Below are 18559 nucleotides of genomic sequence, written 5' to 3'. Positions count from 1 at the left end.
AGCCTCCAGTCCCCCTAGTATTCTTCCCCTCATAAGGTCATAAATATGTATTCTTTGAGCCATTTTCAACACGCAGTCACCATTAGCACATCTGAATATGTCTGCACACTTACTTGCTGTACCGTACTCTGACATGCACCAACACACCTCTGCATATGTGGACTGCTGCCAGCACCACCGTCTGGCAACTGCAGGTCAAATGCACTGCATGGTCATACCCCGAGGTGATTTAAATATGCAAACTGCCCACCAGAGCATTGTTTCGCCATGTATCAGCATTATCATTAATTTATGAACATGAGTGGAGAAGAATCATATGATTATTGTTGTATTCCATACTTATTACACCCAATTTGCAGAGTTTCTTCATGAATAAATCCAAGTGATTAAATACCATAACAGACAGTAATAAAACTCATTTCTAGCTATGTCCTTAGGTCACTAACACACAAAACTTTGTCCACTATCACTAATATGCAGGCATAGATTGTAGTTGAACCAGTGTCTACTATAAAACATATTATAATGGTTTAATGGGTCAACACTGATGTCAGTATGACTTACGTAATACCCATAAAAAAGAGTGCAGAGTGTACTTGTACCCATTTGACATCTAATGTAGTCAATTTCAACTTTTTCACAGCTTTTTTGGTTTTTGTAGATATAGTTCCTTTTTAGCTCCACATCTCAGCTTCTCTGGTTCTGAACTTACTTTCATGCTGGTCACAAGTAAGATGCACAAGAATCTGAAAGTGTGTAGCGACATGAAAGCTTCTTTAAAATTTTTCTGAAAACCTAGTTCTAGAACCACTGATTAATACCAGCTGTAGGATGAGCTATTTGAAATAGACAGCTGATCTTGTATATATTTAAATTTGTACTTCTGCCTTGCTTAGTTGACTTGTGTCACAAATACACTGCAACACCAAGGAGTTGTGTGACATTCATGAAACTCTGTAGGCATGCTTCTACATCTGAAAGATGACATCTATTGAAATTCTGTGCCAGTCGCATAAGAGTGGCGCTAGTAGCACCACTATGATTATGCAAATCGGGTTTGCTCCAAATACATGTTATAATGGTTGAGAGCGTTAGTTACCTTTCAGATTGGATGCGGTAAGTTGATGTTAGTCAAGAATGCCTTTAAAGTGACAAAAATGCCGTTATCAACACGTCACTGCGTCTGTACAGAGTCATGTAATAGAGCTATGAGAAACTGGATGTTCCTTCTGCGATACTACAGGAAGACGTGGTAGGACTGTAGCACTGTACACAATTGCTGGCAGCAGTAGTCACAAGAACGTACGTTCGCAAGAATACTGGGCTCCATATGGCCAAGTGGCATCACTGAGAGGGAAGACCACTGCATTCGGTATATCATACTGCATCTGCAGCAGCTATTACAGTAGCAGTTGGCACCACAGTGACACAACAAACAGTTACAAATCTGTTACTTCAAGAACAGCTTAGAGCCAGACATCCTGTGCTGTGCATTCCATTGAGACCAAACCACTGACATTTGCGATGTCAGTGGTGTCAAGCGATAGCTCAATGCAGGGCAGAGTGGAAATCTGTTGTGTTTCCTAATGAAAACTTGTTCTGCCTTGGACCCAGTGATGCCGTGTGTTGATTACGAGGAGTCCAGTTAAGGGCCTACAACCAGCCTATCTGCGTGGTAGACACACTGGACCTCCACTTGAAGTTATGGTCTGGGATGTGATTTCATATGACAATAGGAGCACTCTTGTGGTTCTCACATGCATCCTGACTGCAAATTTGTACGTCAATGGTGATTTGACCTCTTGTGCTGCCATTCATGATTAGCATACCAGAGTTGTTTTCCAACAGGATGAAGATCGTCCACATACTGTTTTTGTAACCCAACATGCTCTACAGAGTATCGACATATTGCCTTGGCCTGCTCGATCACCAGATCTGTCTCCATTTGAGCACATGTGGGGCATCATCGGACGACAACTCCATCAACATGCTCTAACAGCAGTAACTATTCCAGTATTGACTGACCATGTGTAACAGGCATGGAACCCCATCCAACAAACTGACATCCATCATCAGCACAACACAATGCAAGCATGTCTACATTCAACATTCTGGCAGTTACACCCATTATTAAAGTACCAGCATTTCACACTTGCAATGGCTTATCTCGCACTGACATTAACCTATGATCTTGCAATATTAATCACTTATAAATGTTAACTAGACAAATGTATTCCCAAAATTTCATTACTCTACATTAATTATTTCTTGAGGCTGCAATTTTTTTTCCATAAGTGTAATAACACTTCCGTTGGGAGAGAGGAAATATGAGCATTGATTCAACAGACATCCTGTTCTGTGTATGTCAACTTGGGGCAATGAGACTGAGGGTTCATTCCTTTGAGGTTTTGATAAAAACTATCCAGAACAATTTTAAGTTGAATGACCACATAATACAAACACAAGGAAAAGCAGATGCCAGACAGAGATTCAAAGAAAGAATCTTAAGGAAATGTAACTCATCCATGAAGGAAGTCTCTTACAATGTGCTTGTATGACAGATTCTTTGGTACTGTTTGTACTGTTTATCAATCTGGGATCCTTATGAGGTAGGACTGATATATGAGAGAGAGAGAAAGAGAGAGAGAGAGAGAGAGAGAGAGAGAGAGAGAAAGAGAGAGAGAGAGAGAGGTATGAGATCATTAGAGAGATAATCAACAAATCCAGTGGAAAACATTACAAGAGAGGCAATGTGCATCAAGGACAGATTTACTATTTAAATTGTGGCAATGCACTTTCTGGGAAGAGTTGGACAACACATTACATTACTTCCTCATACATCTCGCAAACTGAACAGGACCAGAAAATTCAAAAAATTAGGGGTAACGCAGAGGTTACCAGCAATCATTCTTCACATGTGCTGTTCCAGGTGGAATGGGGAAGGGGGATCAGTTAGTGGTACCAGAAGAAGTACCCTCTGCCACACACTGTCCGTTGGCTTGCGGAATACTGATATACACTGAAAAGCCAAAGAAACTGGTACACCTGCCTGATATTGCATAGCCCCCCCGCGAGCACACAGATGTGCTGCAACACGATGTGACATGGACTCGACTAATGTCTGAAGTAGTGCTGGAGGGAACTGACAGCATGAATCTTGCAGGGCTGTCCATAAATCTGTAACAGTACAAGGGAATGGAGATGTCTTCTGAACAGCACATCGCAAGGCATCCCAGACATGCTGAATAATGTTCATGTCTGGGGAGTTTGGTGGCCAGCAGCTGTGACGTATCAGGGGTCCCATATCACTTCAACTGCACACCATTACAGAGCCTCCACCAGCTTGAACAGTCTCCAGCAGGGACCATGGATTCATGAGGTTGTCTCCATACCCGTACACATCCATCCACTCAATACAATTTGAAACGAGACTCATCCGACCAGGCAACATGTTTCCAGTCATCGACAGTCCAATGTCGGTGTCGATGGGCCCAGGTGAGGCTTAAAGCGTTGTGTCGTGTAGACGTCAAGGGTACACGAGTGGGCCTTCAGCTCCGAAAGTCCGTAACAATGATGTTTCATTGAATGGTTCCCACCCTGACACTTGTTGATGGCCCAGCATTGAAATATGCAGCAACTTGGGGAAGGGTTGCATTTCTGTGACGTTGAACAATTCTCTTCAGTCGTCATTGGTCCTGTTGCTGCAGGATCTTTTTTTGCCCACAGCAACGTTGGATATTTGATGTTTTACTGGATTCCTGATATTCATGATGCACTCATGAAATGGTTGTACAGGAAAATCCCCGCTTCATCGCTACATCTGAGATGCTGTGGCCCATCGCTCATGTGCTGACTATAGCACAAGGTTCAACCTCATTTAAATCTTGATAACCTGCCATTGTAGCAGCAGCAGCAACAATCTAACAACTGTGCCAGACACTTGTTGTCTTATATAGGCATTGTTGACCACAGCACCGTATTGTGCTTTATTACATATCTCTGTATTTGAATAAGCATGCCTATACCAGTTTCTTTGGTGCTTCAGTGTAGATGCATATGCAGGACATGTATGAGCAGCTTATCGTCACCTTTTGGACTTTGAGAAAGGTCGAATTACTGACATGATGGACATAGGAGCTTCATACCGATAGAGTGTACAGGCAGTTAGCTGTAGTGGTGTGACTGCAGGACATGTGGTTAATTGATGGAGTAAGAACAACAGTGTAGCAAAGAATAGTTGGCATGGGTTGTTTCAGAATGACTGCACCACAAGGAGGTCATAGGATTGTTTGAGCTGCTTTGACTGTTAGACGGATGACAATAGCTGAAATTCAGGTAGCAGTTGCAAGCAGAGTGTCATTATAAAGAAAGATAATGTCCCTTTTTTTGATAATTTGATTTTGTGTCATCCCTAGTCTGTTCCTCGTGGATATTTAGCAGTCGATGAAGCTTTGCATAGTTTTCCATGATGAATTCATTTTCATGTATGCATGAGAATTAACCCAAGTAATTATGGCATAAAACAGTTTGTTATTTCTAATGCTTTGATAGGGCACATACTTAGGATGGAGTAAAACTCAGGGAAATGGACACAGGAGTCAGGTGTTATGGAGGTTTTTAATCAATTGTTGCAGAATTATCTTTATAGGGGCAATACCACACACATGAATCACTAATACACGTCACATGCTTATGTTATTTCTTATTTAAGGGCACGCACGATTTAGTAGCAGACATTTTGCATAAAGATACCACCTACCAATAACAAACTGCATCCACCAGGTTTGGACAAAATATATGCCTATATAAGAAAGAGCCAGTTAGGACAAGTGTATCAGAAAGGAGCATCTTGATGGTGTCCAAAGTTTGAAATTGCTGTGTGTATGTCCCGTGTTCAAAAACGTAACAAGTATAATGTGGATTGCACAAGTTTCCTTTCTGTATACAATAAATCACACACCAGCAATTTCAAATACATGAGGGGGCAGACAAATGAAAATTGAACACATGGCACAACAGGACCATGGAATGGTTCCACTCAGAAGTAATTACCACACATGTTAAGTCATTTAGCCTACTGGGAGACAAGATGAACGATTCCTCTTTATAGAACATGGTCAGCCACTGATGGATCCACAACCCCAACCACTCCTGCACTTCCTCATCCACGTGAAACCAACATCCATGCACGTCTTTTTTCAGTCTGCCAAATGTGAAAATCACACAGTGAAAGATCTAGCCTGCAAGGAGGACGCTGCAGCATTTCCCAACAAAATAAGTAAACCATAGCCTTGATCCAACAGTTGAAACATCCCACATCTCCCCAGCCAAAGAAATCCAAAGCTGATTACACAGGTTCCGATTATGTCATGATGACCTCCTCCTTCGACTGAAGGGGCACTCTGCTCCTCAGGTTCCTTGAATGTGGAACCACAATAAATGTGCAGCATTATGAAGACACTTTGCAGAAACTGCAATGCACCATAAATTCAACACCTACGAATGCTGTCAGATGGATTTGGTTCGAAAATACTGCAACATTCTCCATACAGTCTGGACCCTTCATTGTGTGATTTTCATATTTTTACATATTTGAAAACCTGATGGCAGTCATGTGTGGATGTTGGTTTCAGTCGGACAAGGAACTCCAAGAGTGGGTGCCATTATGGATACATCAGTGGCCAGTCACATTCTACAAACAGCAATTGATCTTCTGTGGTTTAATGTGTGTGGCAATAACTTCTGAGTGGAGCCATACCAGACTCCTGCTGGGGGCAAGGGTTCAGGTTTCATTTGACTGCCAGTTATACACTGGTGTCCAAAAATAAAGCAATAAATGGAAATTTTGCAAAGTTGCATTTATTTTGCCTCACAGTAGTACAAACGGATGATAGTAAAGTACAAACAATGTAAAGAATACAGAACATAAACAAGTGCTACATGCATAACGATAGACAAGAATGTTCTTCATTTCTTCCAACTTAAAAGATTTGCACACACATTCCAACAACTGGTTAATGTGCTCAGTATGGGGTGTGGCCACCTCTGGCAGCAATACAGATCTGACAATGACAGGGCATGCTGTGAATGACGTCATAATCTTGTTTTGAGGCAATAATGCCCATTCTCTCTACAGACCTGCTCGCAAGTCTAGGAGAGTGGTTGGTGAATGCTGACGTGATGCAACCTATCTACCTAGGGGATCCCAGACATGCTCTATGGGATTCAAATCAGGAGAGTGGGCAGACAACTTCATGCATGGAATATCTTCCATTTACAAGAAAACATCAACCACCTGTGCCGTACGGGTTCAAGCATTACCATCAGTCAGTACAAACTCTAGGGCTACAGCATCCTGCAACAACCACACCTGAGGTCCCAAGACCTCACCACGATACTTAACAGCTGTTCAACCTTGCCGATTCACCTGTACAATTTCATGAAGAGGTGTTTGAGCAGCCAACATAATCCCTGCCCACTCTGTTAGGCATCCTCCTTGATATCGGTATATGTTTGGAGCTCAAAATCATGTTCAATGTTCCCTCCAAACACGAATGCACTGAGAATCACTCTCCAGATCAAATCGGGACTCATCTGTGAGAAGAACATTGGCCCACTGTCTGACCATCCACGTGGCATGTTGACAACTCCACCTTAGACATTCCCTTCTGTGAAGTCTTGTCAGAGCTACACATGCAGCAGGTTTCTGACAAAGGCCACTCTGCCAAAGCCTTCTGTATGCCGTTTGCCACAATACAACATGTAAAGTGGATGCTGCGAGGGCAGATGCCAGTTGCCATGCAGTGCTAAGGCGGTATCATAGTGCCCTTACAGCTAAATAATGGTCCTCTGTTTCAGATGTCGCAAGTGGTCGGCCCTGCCCTCGTCTTTAGGATAAAATTTTCGGTCTCTAGAAAGTGTGACCACATTTGTGAAACAACAGAACGATTCACATTAAGCTATTGGGCCACATGAGCTTGCGCCTGTCCTGCTTCCATTCTTCCTATGGCCCTCCACTGCAGAGTGTGTGGTAGGTGTCTTCTCTGTGCCATACTGCACTGTCTATGACTGTGTATACAGCTAATTTGGATATGGGGCTACCCGGCGAACAGTGCCCTTTTTGATAGGTGCCATGACATCACTGGCGTGATTCTCCATTGACTGGAATACCATCATCTGTGCAGAACATGGTCGTATAGACATCTGTTAAGTTCGAAACTTCCTGGCAGATTAAAACTGTGTGCCGGACCAAGACTCGAACTCGGGACCTTTGCCTTTCGCGGGCAAGTGCTCTACCAACTTAGCTACCCGAGCACGACTCATGCCCCGTCCTCACAGCCTTACTTCTGCTAGTACCTCGTCTCCTACCAACCTTGCAGAACTAGCACTCCTGAAAGAAAGGATAATGCGGAGACATGGCTTAGCCACAGCCTGGGGGATGTTTCCAGAATGAGATTTTCACTCTGCAGCGTTGTGTGCGCTGATATGAAACTTCCTGGCACATTAAAACTGTGTGCTGGACCGAGACTCAAACTCAGGACCTTTGCCTTTAAGTTTGGAAGGTAGGAGACGAGGTACTGGCAGAAGTAATGCTGTGAGGACGGGGAGTGAGTCGTGCTTGGGTAGCTCAGTTCGTAGAGCACTTGCCCGCAAAAGGCAAAGGTCCCGAGTTCGAGTCCTGGTCTGGCACACAGTTTTAATCTGCCAGGAAGTTTCATATCAGCACACACTCCGCTGCAGAGTGAAAATCTTAATCTGTTAAGTTTGTATGATTGTATCTGGTCAGGGAATCAGCGGTTTGTTGCTTTAATTTTGGACATCAGTGTATCATAATAATAACCTGGTATTATAACAACCACCTCGTTAATAAGTAGGCCACACGGGACCTTTCCTCTGAGACATTGTACAAAAGTACCAAATTCACTGTTATAGAACTGTGATTTTTTTTTTTTTTTTTTTTTGAAAAAAAAAAAGAATGTACTAAAATTGCCCGGCAAGTTGACTGTCCTGGGTGCTTGAGACCAGTGTGGAAATTAAAAGCAGTACGAGTTATGGTGTAGTGTGTTAGTGAAGGAGGGCGTGCTGTGAGAAACTAGGTGTGGGCTCCATTTTGTTGAGTTGGGAAAGTGGAAGGGGTCAGATGTGGAATAGGGCGATAGGAGGAGGGAGACTTTATGTACTGGTCTCTGCACCCTGGCGACTGTAGTTCGAGTTGTGTGGGCACCAGAAAGAGCTGAGCCACATGGATTTTGAGTTATCTATTTCAACTTCTGGAGTATATTTCTGTATGAATATACCAAAGATACACCCAGTACAGGAAATTAGCTTTTAGGTAAATATTTACTTTCTGAGAGAAAAAAAAAAGAAAGAGAAATCATTACTTTTGGACTAACGTTGTACCTTACTATGCAGTGTCTCTCTAGTGAAGTTAAGGATAATATTTGGTTAAAAACTGATTCCTTTGCGTCTTATTTTATCAGAAAATATCATTTTATTGTAGGCTAAAATTCTGGACAGAAAGAGAGACTATCATGTACCCAGTGGCATATTTATCTACTGTGTGAATCATCAAAGTGATGATAACCCTTAGATTTCAGAATAGTCGTACAATGTTGAAACTCGAAATGAGAGTGTTGGAAAAAGCTAGCACCCAAAAGATGGAGCATTTTGCTTAACAATTGATTATTGAAGTTTTATCTGATGGTATTTACAAGAATCTACTACATCGAGTGTTTATGTGGCCCCAAATTAAGGGTTATGTCAGAAAGAATAATACAAATGTATGCTAGCAGACAAAGAATGATTGAAATGAAGCTTCACCACCAGAATGGCATTACAATGTAAAACACAAAGGTTGGTTGGTTGGTTGGGATTAAAGGGACCAGACTGCTACGGACATCGGTCCCTTTTTCCAAATCCTAAAAACACCCACAGAGAATAAAAACGATGAACAGAATAGAGCACAGACGATACAGAACAAGAGAAATGTAGATAAAGACCAGACAAGACGAACTAAAATCACACAGAGTGCGACGGTGGTTGGCCGACCATAGGAACAAAAAAAGGAAAAGCCAACCACCGAGAACACATTAAAAACTGAGTTTAAAACCGTAGGCCAAAGGCCAGAATCAACACAAAACAATAAAATAAAACACAAACACTCAGATGAAATGATAAAAAAACCCCTGCCCGAATAAAACGTAAAACTAAGCCAGCCATAGCAGGGTCATCAGATAAAACGGCAGGGAGCATATCAGGCAGTGCGAACGTCTGCCTGAGCACAGCTAAAAGCGGACACTCCAATAAAATGTGCACCACAGATAAAACGGAGCCACAGCAACACAGAGGTGGGTCCTCACGGCGCAATAAGTGGCTGTGTGTCAGCCGAGTGTGCCCAATGCGCAGCCGGCAGAGGACAACAGACTCCTGGCGGGAGACCCGAATGGACGACCGCCACACAGTCGTCGTCGCCTTGATACGACGGAGTTTGTTTGGTACGGGCAGGTTGCGCCATTCAGCGTAACATAAATCGAAAATTTTGCGGCGTAATAGTGCCCGCAAATCAGTCGCCGGGAGGCCAATCTCCAGAGGTGGTTGACTGGTGGCCTCTTTCGCCAGGCGGTCAACATTCTCATTGCCGGGCATCCCAACATGGCCTGGGGTCCAAACAAAGACCACAGAGCGGCTGCAACGGTCAAGAGTATACAGGGACTCCTGGATAGCCATCACCAGATGAGAACAAGGGAAACACTGGTCGAGAGCTCGTAAACCGCTCAGGGAATCGCTACAGAGCACGAAGGACTCACCTGAGCAGGAGCGGATGTACTCTAGGGTACGAAAGATGGCGACCAGCTCAGCAGTGTAAACGCTGCAGCCAGCCGGCAATGAACATTGTTCGGAATGGTCCCCTAGAGTAAACGCACAACCGACACGACCAGCAACCATCGAGCCGTCAGTGTACGCAATGCCAGAGCCCTGATACATTGCAAGGAGGGAAAGAAAGCGGCGGCAGAAGGCCTCCGGAGGGACTGAGTCCTTCGGGCCCTGTGCCAATTCCAGCTGAAGGCGAGGGCGAGGCACACACCATGAGGGTGTACGTAGAGGTGCCTGGAAAGGAGGCGGAAGAGGTGAAGCCCCAAGCCCGGAGAGAAGCTCTCGGACGCGGACCGCGATCGTACAACCTGACCGGGGCCGACGTTCTGGCAGATGGACGACCGATCGCGAGAACAGAAGACGATAGTTTGGATGCCCGGGCAAGCTAAAAACATGGGCAGCATAAGCGGCCAGAAAATTTTGGCGTCTGAACCGAATTGGAGGGACACCTGCCTCCGCAAGTATGCTGTCCACTGGGCTGGTGCGGAAGGCACCAGTGGCAAGTCGTATCCCACTGTGTAGTATTGGGTCCAGCACCCGCAACGCAGATGGGGAAGCGGAGCCATAAGCCAGGCTCCCATAATCCAGACGGGACTGGATTAACGCCTGGTAGAGCCATAACAGGGTAGATCGGTCAGCGCCCCAGCTGGTGTGGCTCAAGCATCTCAGAGTATTTAGATGCCGCCAATACGCCTGCTTAAGCTGCCGAATATGAGGCAGCCAAGTCAGCCAGGCATCAAAAACGACACCCAAAAACCTGTGGGTCTCAACGACAGCAAGGAGTTCGTCGGCAAGATAAAGCCGCAGTTCAGGATGGACTGTTTGGCGCCGGCAGAAATGCGTAACGCGGGTCTTGTCAGCCGAAAACTGAAAACCATGCGCTACAGCCCAAGACTGCGCACTGCGGATAGCGCCTTGTAGCTGACGTTCAATAGCTGCAATGCCAGTAGAGCTGTAGTAAAAGCAGAAGTCGTCAGCATACAGGGAAGCAGAGAAAGAATTTCCCACCGCTGCAGCGAGCCTGTTTATTGCAATTAAAAACAGGCAGACACTTAAAACAGAACCCTGTGGCACACCGTTCTCCTGGACGTGAGAGGAACTATATGAGGCCGTGACTTGCACGCGGAAGGTACGATACGACAGAAAATTGCGGATAAAAATCGGCAGAGGACCCCGAAGACCCCATCTATGAAGCGTAGAAAGGATGTGATGACGCCATGCCGTATCGTACGCCTTCCGCATGTCGAAAAAAGACAGCGACCAGGTGCTGACGGCGGGCAAAGGCAGTACGGATGACCGACTCCAGGTTCACCAGATTGTCGGTGGCGGAGCGGCCTTTAAGGAACCCACCCTGAGACGGAGCCAGAAGGCCCCGAGACTCCAGTACCCAATTCAAGCGCCGGCTCACCATCCGTTCAAGCAACTTGCAAAGAACATTGGTGAGGCTAATGGGATGGTAGCTGTCCACCTCCAGAGGGTTCTTTCCAGGTTTCAAAACGGGGATGACAATGCTTTCCCGCCATTGCGACGGAAACTCCCCCTCGACCCAAAGACGGTTGTAAAGGTCGAGGAGGCGTCGCTGGCAGTCCACCGAAAGGTGTTTCAGCATCTGACAGTGGATGCCATCTGGCCCAGGAGCGGTATCAGGGCAAGCAGCTAGGGCACTGCGAAATTCCCACTCACTAAATGGAGCATTGCAAGATTCTGGGTGGTGGGTGCGAAACGAAAGGCTCCGACATTCCATCCGCTCTTTAATGGAGCGGAAGGCCAGTGGGTAATTGGAAGAAGCGGAACTAAGAGCAAAATGCTCTGCCAAGCTGTTGGCAATTTCGTCGGAGTCTGTACAAACTGCTCCATCCAGTGAGAGCGCAGAGACGCTGACAGGGGTCCGATAGCCATAGAGGCGTCAGATCTTGGCCCAGACCTGCGATGGAGTGACATGGAGGCCAATGGTGGACACATACCACTTGCAGCACTCCTGCTTGCCTTGGCGGATAAGGAGGCGGGCTCGTGCACGCAGCCGTTTGAAGGCGATAAGGTGGTCTATGGATGGATGTCGCTTGTGACGCTGTAGCGCCCGCCGACGATCTTTAATTGCTGCAGCGATCTCAGGCGACCACCAAGGCACAGTCCGCCGTCGAGGGGGCCCAGAAGAACAGGGAATGGCAGATTCGGCGGCAGTAACGATGCCGGTGGTGACCGATTGAACCACCGCATCAATGTCATCATTAGAGAGAGGCTCAATAGCGGCAGTGGAGGAGAACAAGTCCCAGTCAGCCTTATTCATAGCCCATCTGCTAGGGCACCCAGAAGAGTGACGCTGTGGTAGTGACAGAAAGATCAGAAAGTGGTCACTACCACACAGGTCGTCATGCACACTCCATTGGACAGACGGTAAGAGGCTAGGGCTACAGATCAATAGGTCAATGGCGGACTATGTGCCATGCGCCACACTGAAATGTGTGAAGGCACCATCATTTAAAATCGAGAGATCGAGCTGCGACAATAAATGCTCAACGGTGGCGCCTCGACCTCTAGCCACTGACCCACCCCACAGAGGGTTATGGGTGCTGAAGTCGCCCAGTAGCAAGAAAGGTGGCGGCAACTGGGCTATCACCGCAGCCAGGACATGCTGCGAGACGTCACCATCCGGTGGAAGGTAAAGACTGCAGACGGTAACAGCCTGTGGCGTCCACACCCGAACAGCGACAGCCTCTAAAGGCGTTGGAGAGGGACAGACTCGCTGTGCAGAGTGTGAAGGACATAGAGGCAGACGCCACCAGACACCCTTTCATAAGCTGCCCAGTTCTTATAATAACCCAGATAGCCACGGAGGGCCGGGGTTCGCATTGCTGGGAACCAAGTTTCCTGAAGAGCAATGCAGAAGAAAGGGTGAAGGCTGATAAGGTGTCGGAGATCAGCTAGATGGTGGAAGAAACCGCTGCAGTTCCACTGGACCATTGTCCATGGCTGAGAAAGGCGTGAAGCGACTGGGAAGGCAATTTACGCCGCTTGTTCACTCACTGCCACCGATTCAGTACCCGTGCGAGTGACATCCATGGCGTCCGAGGGACCGACGAGATCAAGGTCCTCAGCGGACATCAGAATCTCGACCTCATCCTCAGACGCAGACCTAGAAGGGTGCGGTGGGGTCGGTGCCACCGCAAGTTCTTTGGCCTTAGAGGTCTTTCCCTTGGACTTCTCTCGCTGAACCTTGGCTTTCACCGGCTGGGAAGGCTTCACCGATTCAGTCTCCGGGACGGAGGAGGATCGTGAAGCCCTACGCCCGGCCGCTGGTGGGGACTTACGCCACTGTTGGCCGTCATCCTTCCCGCTGGTGGAAGCCTGGGAAGGGAGGGACCCAAGGGAACCCTTATGGGCGAGAGTAGCTGAAGAAGTTAGACGCTTCTCCGGCTGAGAAGCGGGGACGGATGTCCCCGATGGGTGGGAGGATGTTGCTCCTGAGGTAGGTGGTGCAGGAGCAACCGGTTGGGTAGAGCCCCCCACGGGCAAGGGGGCAGGAGGAGTCGTAATGCTCATCGAGCTGGCTGGAAGTCTCGAAACTGATGGGGCTAGCACAGTTGTTGTAGCAGCTGCGTAAGAAGATGTCATTCTCACAGGATGGAGTCTGTCATATTTCCTTTTGGCCTCAGTATAGGTCAGCCGGTCCAGGGTCTTATATTCCATGATCTTGCGCTCTTTCTGAAAGACTTTGCAGTCAGGAGAGCAAGGTGAATGATGCTCTCCGCAGTTGACACAGATGGGAGGCGGGGCACATGGAGTATTGGGATGTGATGTGTGTCCGCAATCTCGACATGTGAGGCTGGAAGTGCAGCGGGAAGACATATGGCCGAACTTCCAGCACTTAAAGCACCGCATCGGGGGAGGGGTATAGGGCTTGACGTCACAACGGTAGACCATCACCTTGACCTTCTCCGGTAATGTATCACCCTCGAAGGCCAAGATGAAGGCACCAGTAGCAACCTGATTGTCCCTCGGACCCCGATGAACACGCCAGACGAAATGAACACCTCTACGCTCTAAGTTGGCGCGCAGCTCGTCATCAGACTGCAAAAGTAGGTCCCTACGGAAAATAACACCCTGAACCACATTTAAACTCTTATGTGGTGTAATGGTAACGTTAACATCCCCCAACTTGTCACATGCAAGTAACCTGCGTGACTGGGCGCAGGATGCCGTTTGTATCAGTACTGACCCAGAGCGCATTTTGGACAAGCCCTCCACCTCCCCAAACTTGTCCTCTAAATGCTCGACGAAGAACTGAGGCTTTGTGGATAGAAAAGACTCCCCATCAGCTCTCGTGCAAACTAAGAATCGGGACGAATAACTGTTACCTCCATCCTGAGACTTACGCTCCTCCCACGGCGTGGCCAGAGAGGGGAATGTTGTCGGATCGTACTTCTGAGCATTAAATTGAGCCCGAGAACGCTTAGAGACTGCTGGCGGCTGGCCGCCAGCGAGAGATGATGTACCACGCTTCATTGCGGATCATCCACCCTGATGCCACCTTCTCCGACGAAGGGCCCTCCCCACGGGCGCCACCCAGCCGCAGCAATAGCCACCTGGCCGGATGGCCATTGCCGGGAGTCCTGATGCCCCAGGGAGACGGGCATCTACTCCTTGGCATACGTGGGGAGTTAACGGCGCAGGCATCAGTAGAGTGATCCCTGTGTTGTCAGGGGGCTACAACCAACAGGGTACATGGCGGCCCCACCACAACGGACTGGCTACCGTGCTGGATGTTAGGTGACATGTGGTCCATAGTCACCATCAGTGCAGAAAGTGGCACTGCACAGCGCAAGGTGGAAAATGCACGCAGGAATGTATCCATGCCCAAGAGATGGAGAGCGGGCAGGACTGCAATGCAACGACAAAGAAGCTGGCGAAAGGTCTGATCGCTAGATGGACACAAAGCACCAAGTAAGGCGCCCTTCCCCAATCGGCTCGCTCTTCAGAAAAATTTTGACAGATGGAGGTCAAACCCAACAGGGGAGCATCACATATGGTCGAAAAGTTTGAGACTCCTTGTAGTCGCCTTTTACGACAGGCAGGAATATCGCGGGCCTATTCTAACCCCCGAACCCGCAGGGGGAAAACACAAAGGCACTGAGCTTGGGGGAATGAATATGTAGATGATGATGGTGATGATGATGATGATGATGATGATAACAATGAATAGCTCATTTTTTGTTAAATTCTGACAACAGTGTTAATGCCCATACACATGCCACTGACTCACTCTCAATCACAGAAAGCATCTGTTGGTGGTATACCCTGCTGACCTACAAATGTAACTGTGTTCACATCTTACAGTTTTTATCTCATTTGATGTATTGCCTGTTGGCTTTAATCTCAGGATCTCTGGCAGATGTTTAACAATTTTGGCTGGTGTTTCTGAGAGTTTCTCCCTCCATTTTTGGTAGCAGACCTCCAATTACAGAATCAGAAATAACATGTGCAAGCAACATTTTTAGAACAACCAACACCACGCAGATGGACAGAATACTCAAAATAGAAAGGAGAGTAATCAGAACAGGCATAAACAAAAATTACCATGAAAACTGACACTGGACAGCAACTTATAATGAGCCTGATCAGGAGTAACACATTGTTCTTTTGGACATCTTGTCAGGACACGGGAAAACACAACCATCACGAGAACAAGAGAGAAATTATGGACAGTACAAATTGCAATACAAGTTTTAAAAAACAAAACTGACAAAATCAAGCAACTGGAAAAAATCAAGCTAAGCTATAAACAACATAAATTTACAATGGGTAGAGTGATTTCATATGACAAAAAGCTCAAGTCCAAATAATGAAGATATATTTGGCCAACACAAAACTGAAAAACGATTTGTACAAAATTGTCTAAAGCAGTGCAATGAAAGACAACAAATGTAAATAAATAATAGATAAATTACTTATACATTGCAAATAATTAACCTGGAAATGGTTTCCTTGTCTCTACAATGTTCTGTTTCAAGAACCTCCACACCACGAGAAAACAATATAACAAACTAATTTTATAGTGATGCTACAAAAAGGAAATACGTTTGGATCTGTATAATTTCCTCAATCTTATGAAGCCAGATGCGTTTAATGAAATGTAATATGACTGACACAGCATAACCAACATAATACCCCAAACATGCAACCCACAAGTGACACCACAGGTTATGGTCAAGCTATCCTACAACCTTGGCATATAACCACAAACAGCACCGTCCAATGACACATGGTAGCCACTGGATGTTGCCCTCCTTTCACTATTGAGTGAAGACTTTCCTTAGTCATGAACATTTTCCATCAATCAGACATGTTATTTCAGAATTGTACTAAATCTACAGGAGTATTCCTGTAGGTGTATTTTAAAGAATCGAGTTAAAGTAGTCAAATTACATCTGCTATAGTGGAGAATAATCCAGTTCCAGCATTTTCAGGTCTTAATGAACTAGATGATGCTCTCTTACCTTGAAAACAGAATACGTTCCACCATCGATCTCCCCAATGCCAGAAACAAATGTTTCATTCATATTTGGCAGTGGTGACAGCAGCCTACGACGTGTCACCTGAAAGATTAGGGAATAAAAAGAAACAAATAAATAAAGAAAGAAAGTTTGATAAATGGTATCTAATTGCAAATCTCTCCAAAAATAACTTACCTTATTTGTATATGTCTTACCAGCTAAATTTTTAACCTAATTTATAACACACAATACAAAACTCACATTATTACGACAGTCTCTCTGGGGCACTAATTCATGTGGTTTTGGCCGGTATGCGAACTGCTGTTTCTTGTGTGATGATGTACTTTCAAAATCCAATTTTCGTTTCATTCCACCACTTTCTTTTGATGAGGGCTGTTTTTTTCTGCTGAAAGCAAAATTATAATGGTTAATAAGTTACTAAAATATTCAAATAAATAAAACACTGTCTCCACAGTTCTGTTCATTTTAGCGGAGGAGAGTGGGGCTCCAGGAGCAGCAGAGGAAACTTTATGTAAGTTGGCAAGCTATTCAGATTTCAAACTTATAAACACACATAATCTGGAAACTATGAGAGGGATAAATGATATTTTTAATTCTAAGTCTAATTGATTCTCTGCCCCATCTCCAGCAATAAAGTTAAATGTTCCGTTGAGTTGCTGTCGGTAGTGTGATCAAGTGTGCATGAAGCATGCTTGCTTGCTGGTGTGCCAGTCTGCAACTCAATGGGTTATCTTTAAAGTAAGTACCAATCTATCCTTTTCCTAATATTGTTTATATGCCAACTGGGGGTTCCCATTGTTTGGCATCACATCTCATTCTTGTACTTTTCACTATGGGTACTTCATTTTTCAGTTCTCTAGTACAATGCAAAACCACAATGTAAGGAAAAGATACATAGCTACTTACCATATAGATGACATGTTAAGTTTCAGACAAGAACAATTAAGAAGAAACTTACATATAAGCTTTTGACGACAGCCCTCTTAAGAAAAACAAAGAAAAAGTGAAACACACAGACATTTATTCACACAGCAAGCACACCTCACAGACGCATGACCTCCATCTCTGGTAGCTCATTTCCGAATGCCACATGAGTGAGATGTGCTTCCGTGTGTGTGTGTGTGTGTGTGTGTGTGTGTGTGTGTGTGTGTGTGTGTGTGTGTTTTTCAGACAAGGGCTGTGGCCAAAAGCTAATGTGTAAGTGTCTTAATTAAGGCTGTCTGCAAATTAGTGGTGTCATCTTTATGTTAAGTAGCAATCTATCTTTTAATTACATTGTTAGCATGAAATAATAATCTTTAGTCTTGCATTTGGAGTATGAATCACAACGTCAAACTGACCCTTTTCATTGCTTATACAAAACGTCTACAGAAATCACTATCTAGTTTTGGTAAGCAAAATACATGTGCATTTATCAAAGTAAGTTCCAGAAGATTTAGGTCTTTCATGAACTTGACAGTACTCATATTCTTACCTCAAAAACAGAATATGTTTGCATCACTGATTTCCCTATCACCCGAAATAAAACTTTTATTTAAATTTGAAAATGGAAAAAGCGAGAGAGAAGCATATTAGAAGGATCATACCTTGAACGTGATTAGTAGGGATACGGAGGAAAAACAACCTAAAAATCTTTGATTATAGTGCTCTGAATATTAAAAACCAAACACACAAGCTAGTTAAGGTCGAAGGTAAGACTTCAGTTGCATCAACAGCAGATGAAACAATGACAGAGGATGAAAACACTGTAGTGGAGTGAGACTGCAGCATTGGGAAGTACTTTTTCTGAAAATAATTTCAAGTCCTTGCAACTGAAGATTTTTTTAGAGGAAAAACAATAATCAAAATAATAAAATAAATGCCAAAATTGCAGAATTGCTTTTCTGTACAAACAAAAAGGAAACACATTGTGACACAATGCAAATTTAGAGCACTGATGTCTACTATTAAACTGTATTCCCATTAACTGTCATGCATTATCAGATGAATACAATAGGAAGGATCCTCAGAGCCAAAATCTCACAGAATAAACAAACAAATAAATGCAAAATCTCAAAACTATATGCATGATTTGCCTGTGTGAAATGAAATCATCAATGGGGGAGGGGGGGGGGGGGGGGGGGGGGGTCCACGCGCAGCGCGCACACACACACACACACACACACACACACACA

At 45.3% G+C, this 18559-nt stretch overlaps 1 protein-coding gene across 2 annotated transcripts in view; it reads right to left on the bottom strand.

Annotated features, from left to right (window-relative positions):
- LOC124777267 (protein regulator of cytokinesis 1-like) overlaps positions 1-18559 on the bottom strand; it is a 251101-nt gene that overhangs the window by 23041 nt on the left and 209501 nt on the right. The window contains exons 11-12 of one of the 2 annotated variants that reach the window (XM_047252597.1): positions 16626-16766; positions 16368-16466 (exon numbers count right to left, since the gene is read on the bottom strand). In XM_047252597.1, the coding sequence (XP_047108553.1) occupies positions 16368-16466; positions 16626-16766 (240 nt within the window). Of the gene's footprint in view, positions 1-16367; positions 16467-16625; positions 16771-18559 lie in introns of those variants that run through there. The other variant, XM_047252598.1, reaches the window with a different exon arrangement.

Source organism: Schistocerca piceifrons, chromosome 2, assembly GCF_021461385.2.
Source record: "Schistocerca piceifrons isolate TAMUIC-IGC-003096 chromosome 2, iqSchPice1.1, whole genome shotgun sequence".
Classification (NCBI taxonomy): domain Eukaryota; kingdom Metazoa; phylum Arthropoda; class Insecta; order Orthoptera; family Acrididae; genus Schistocerca; species Schistocerca piceifrons.
Note: the sequence above shows the minus strand (reverse complement) of the source record. Positions and strands in the feature narration are given on the sequence as shown.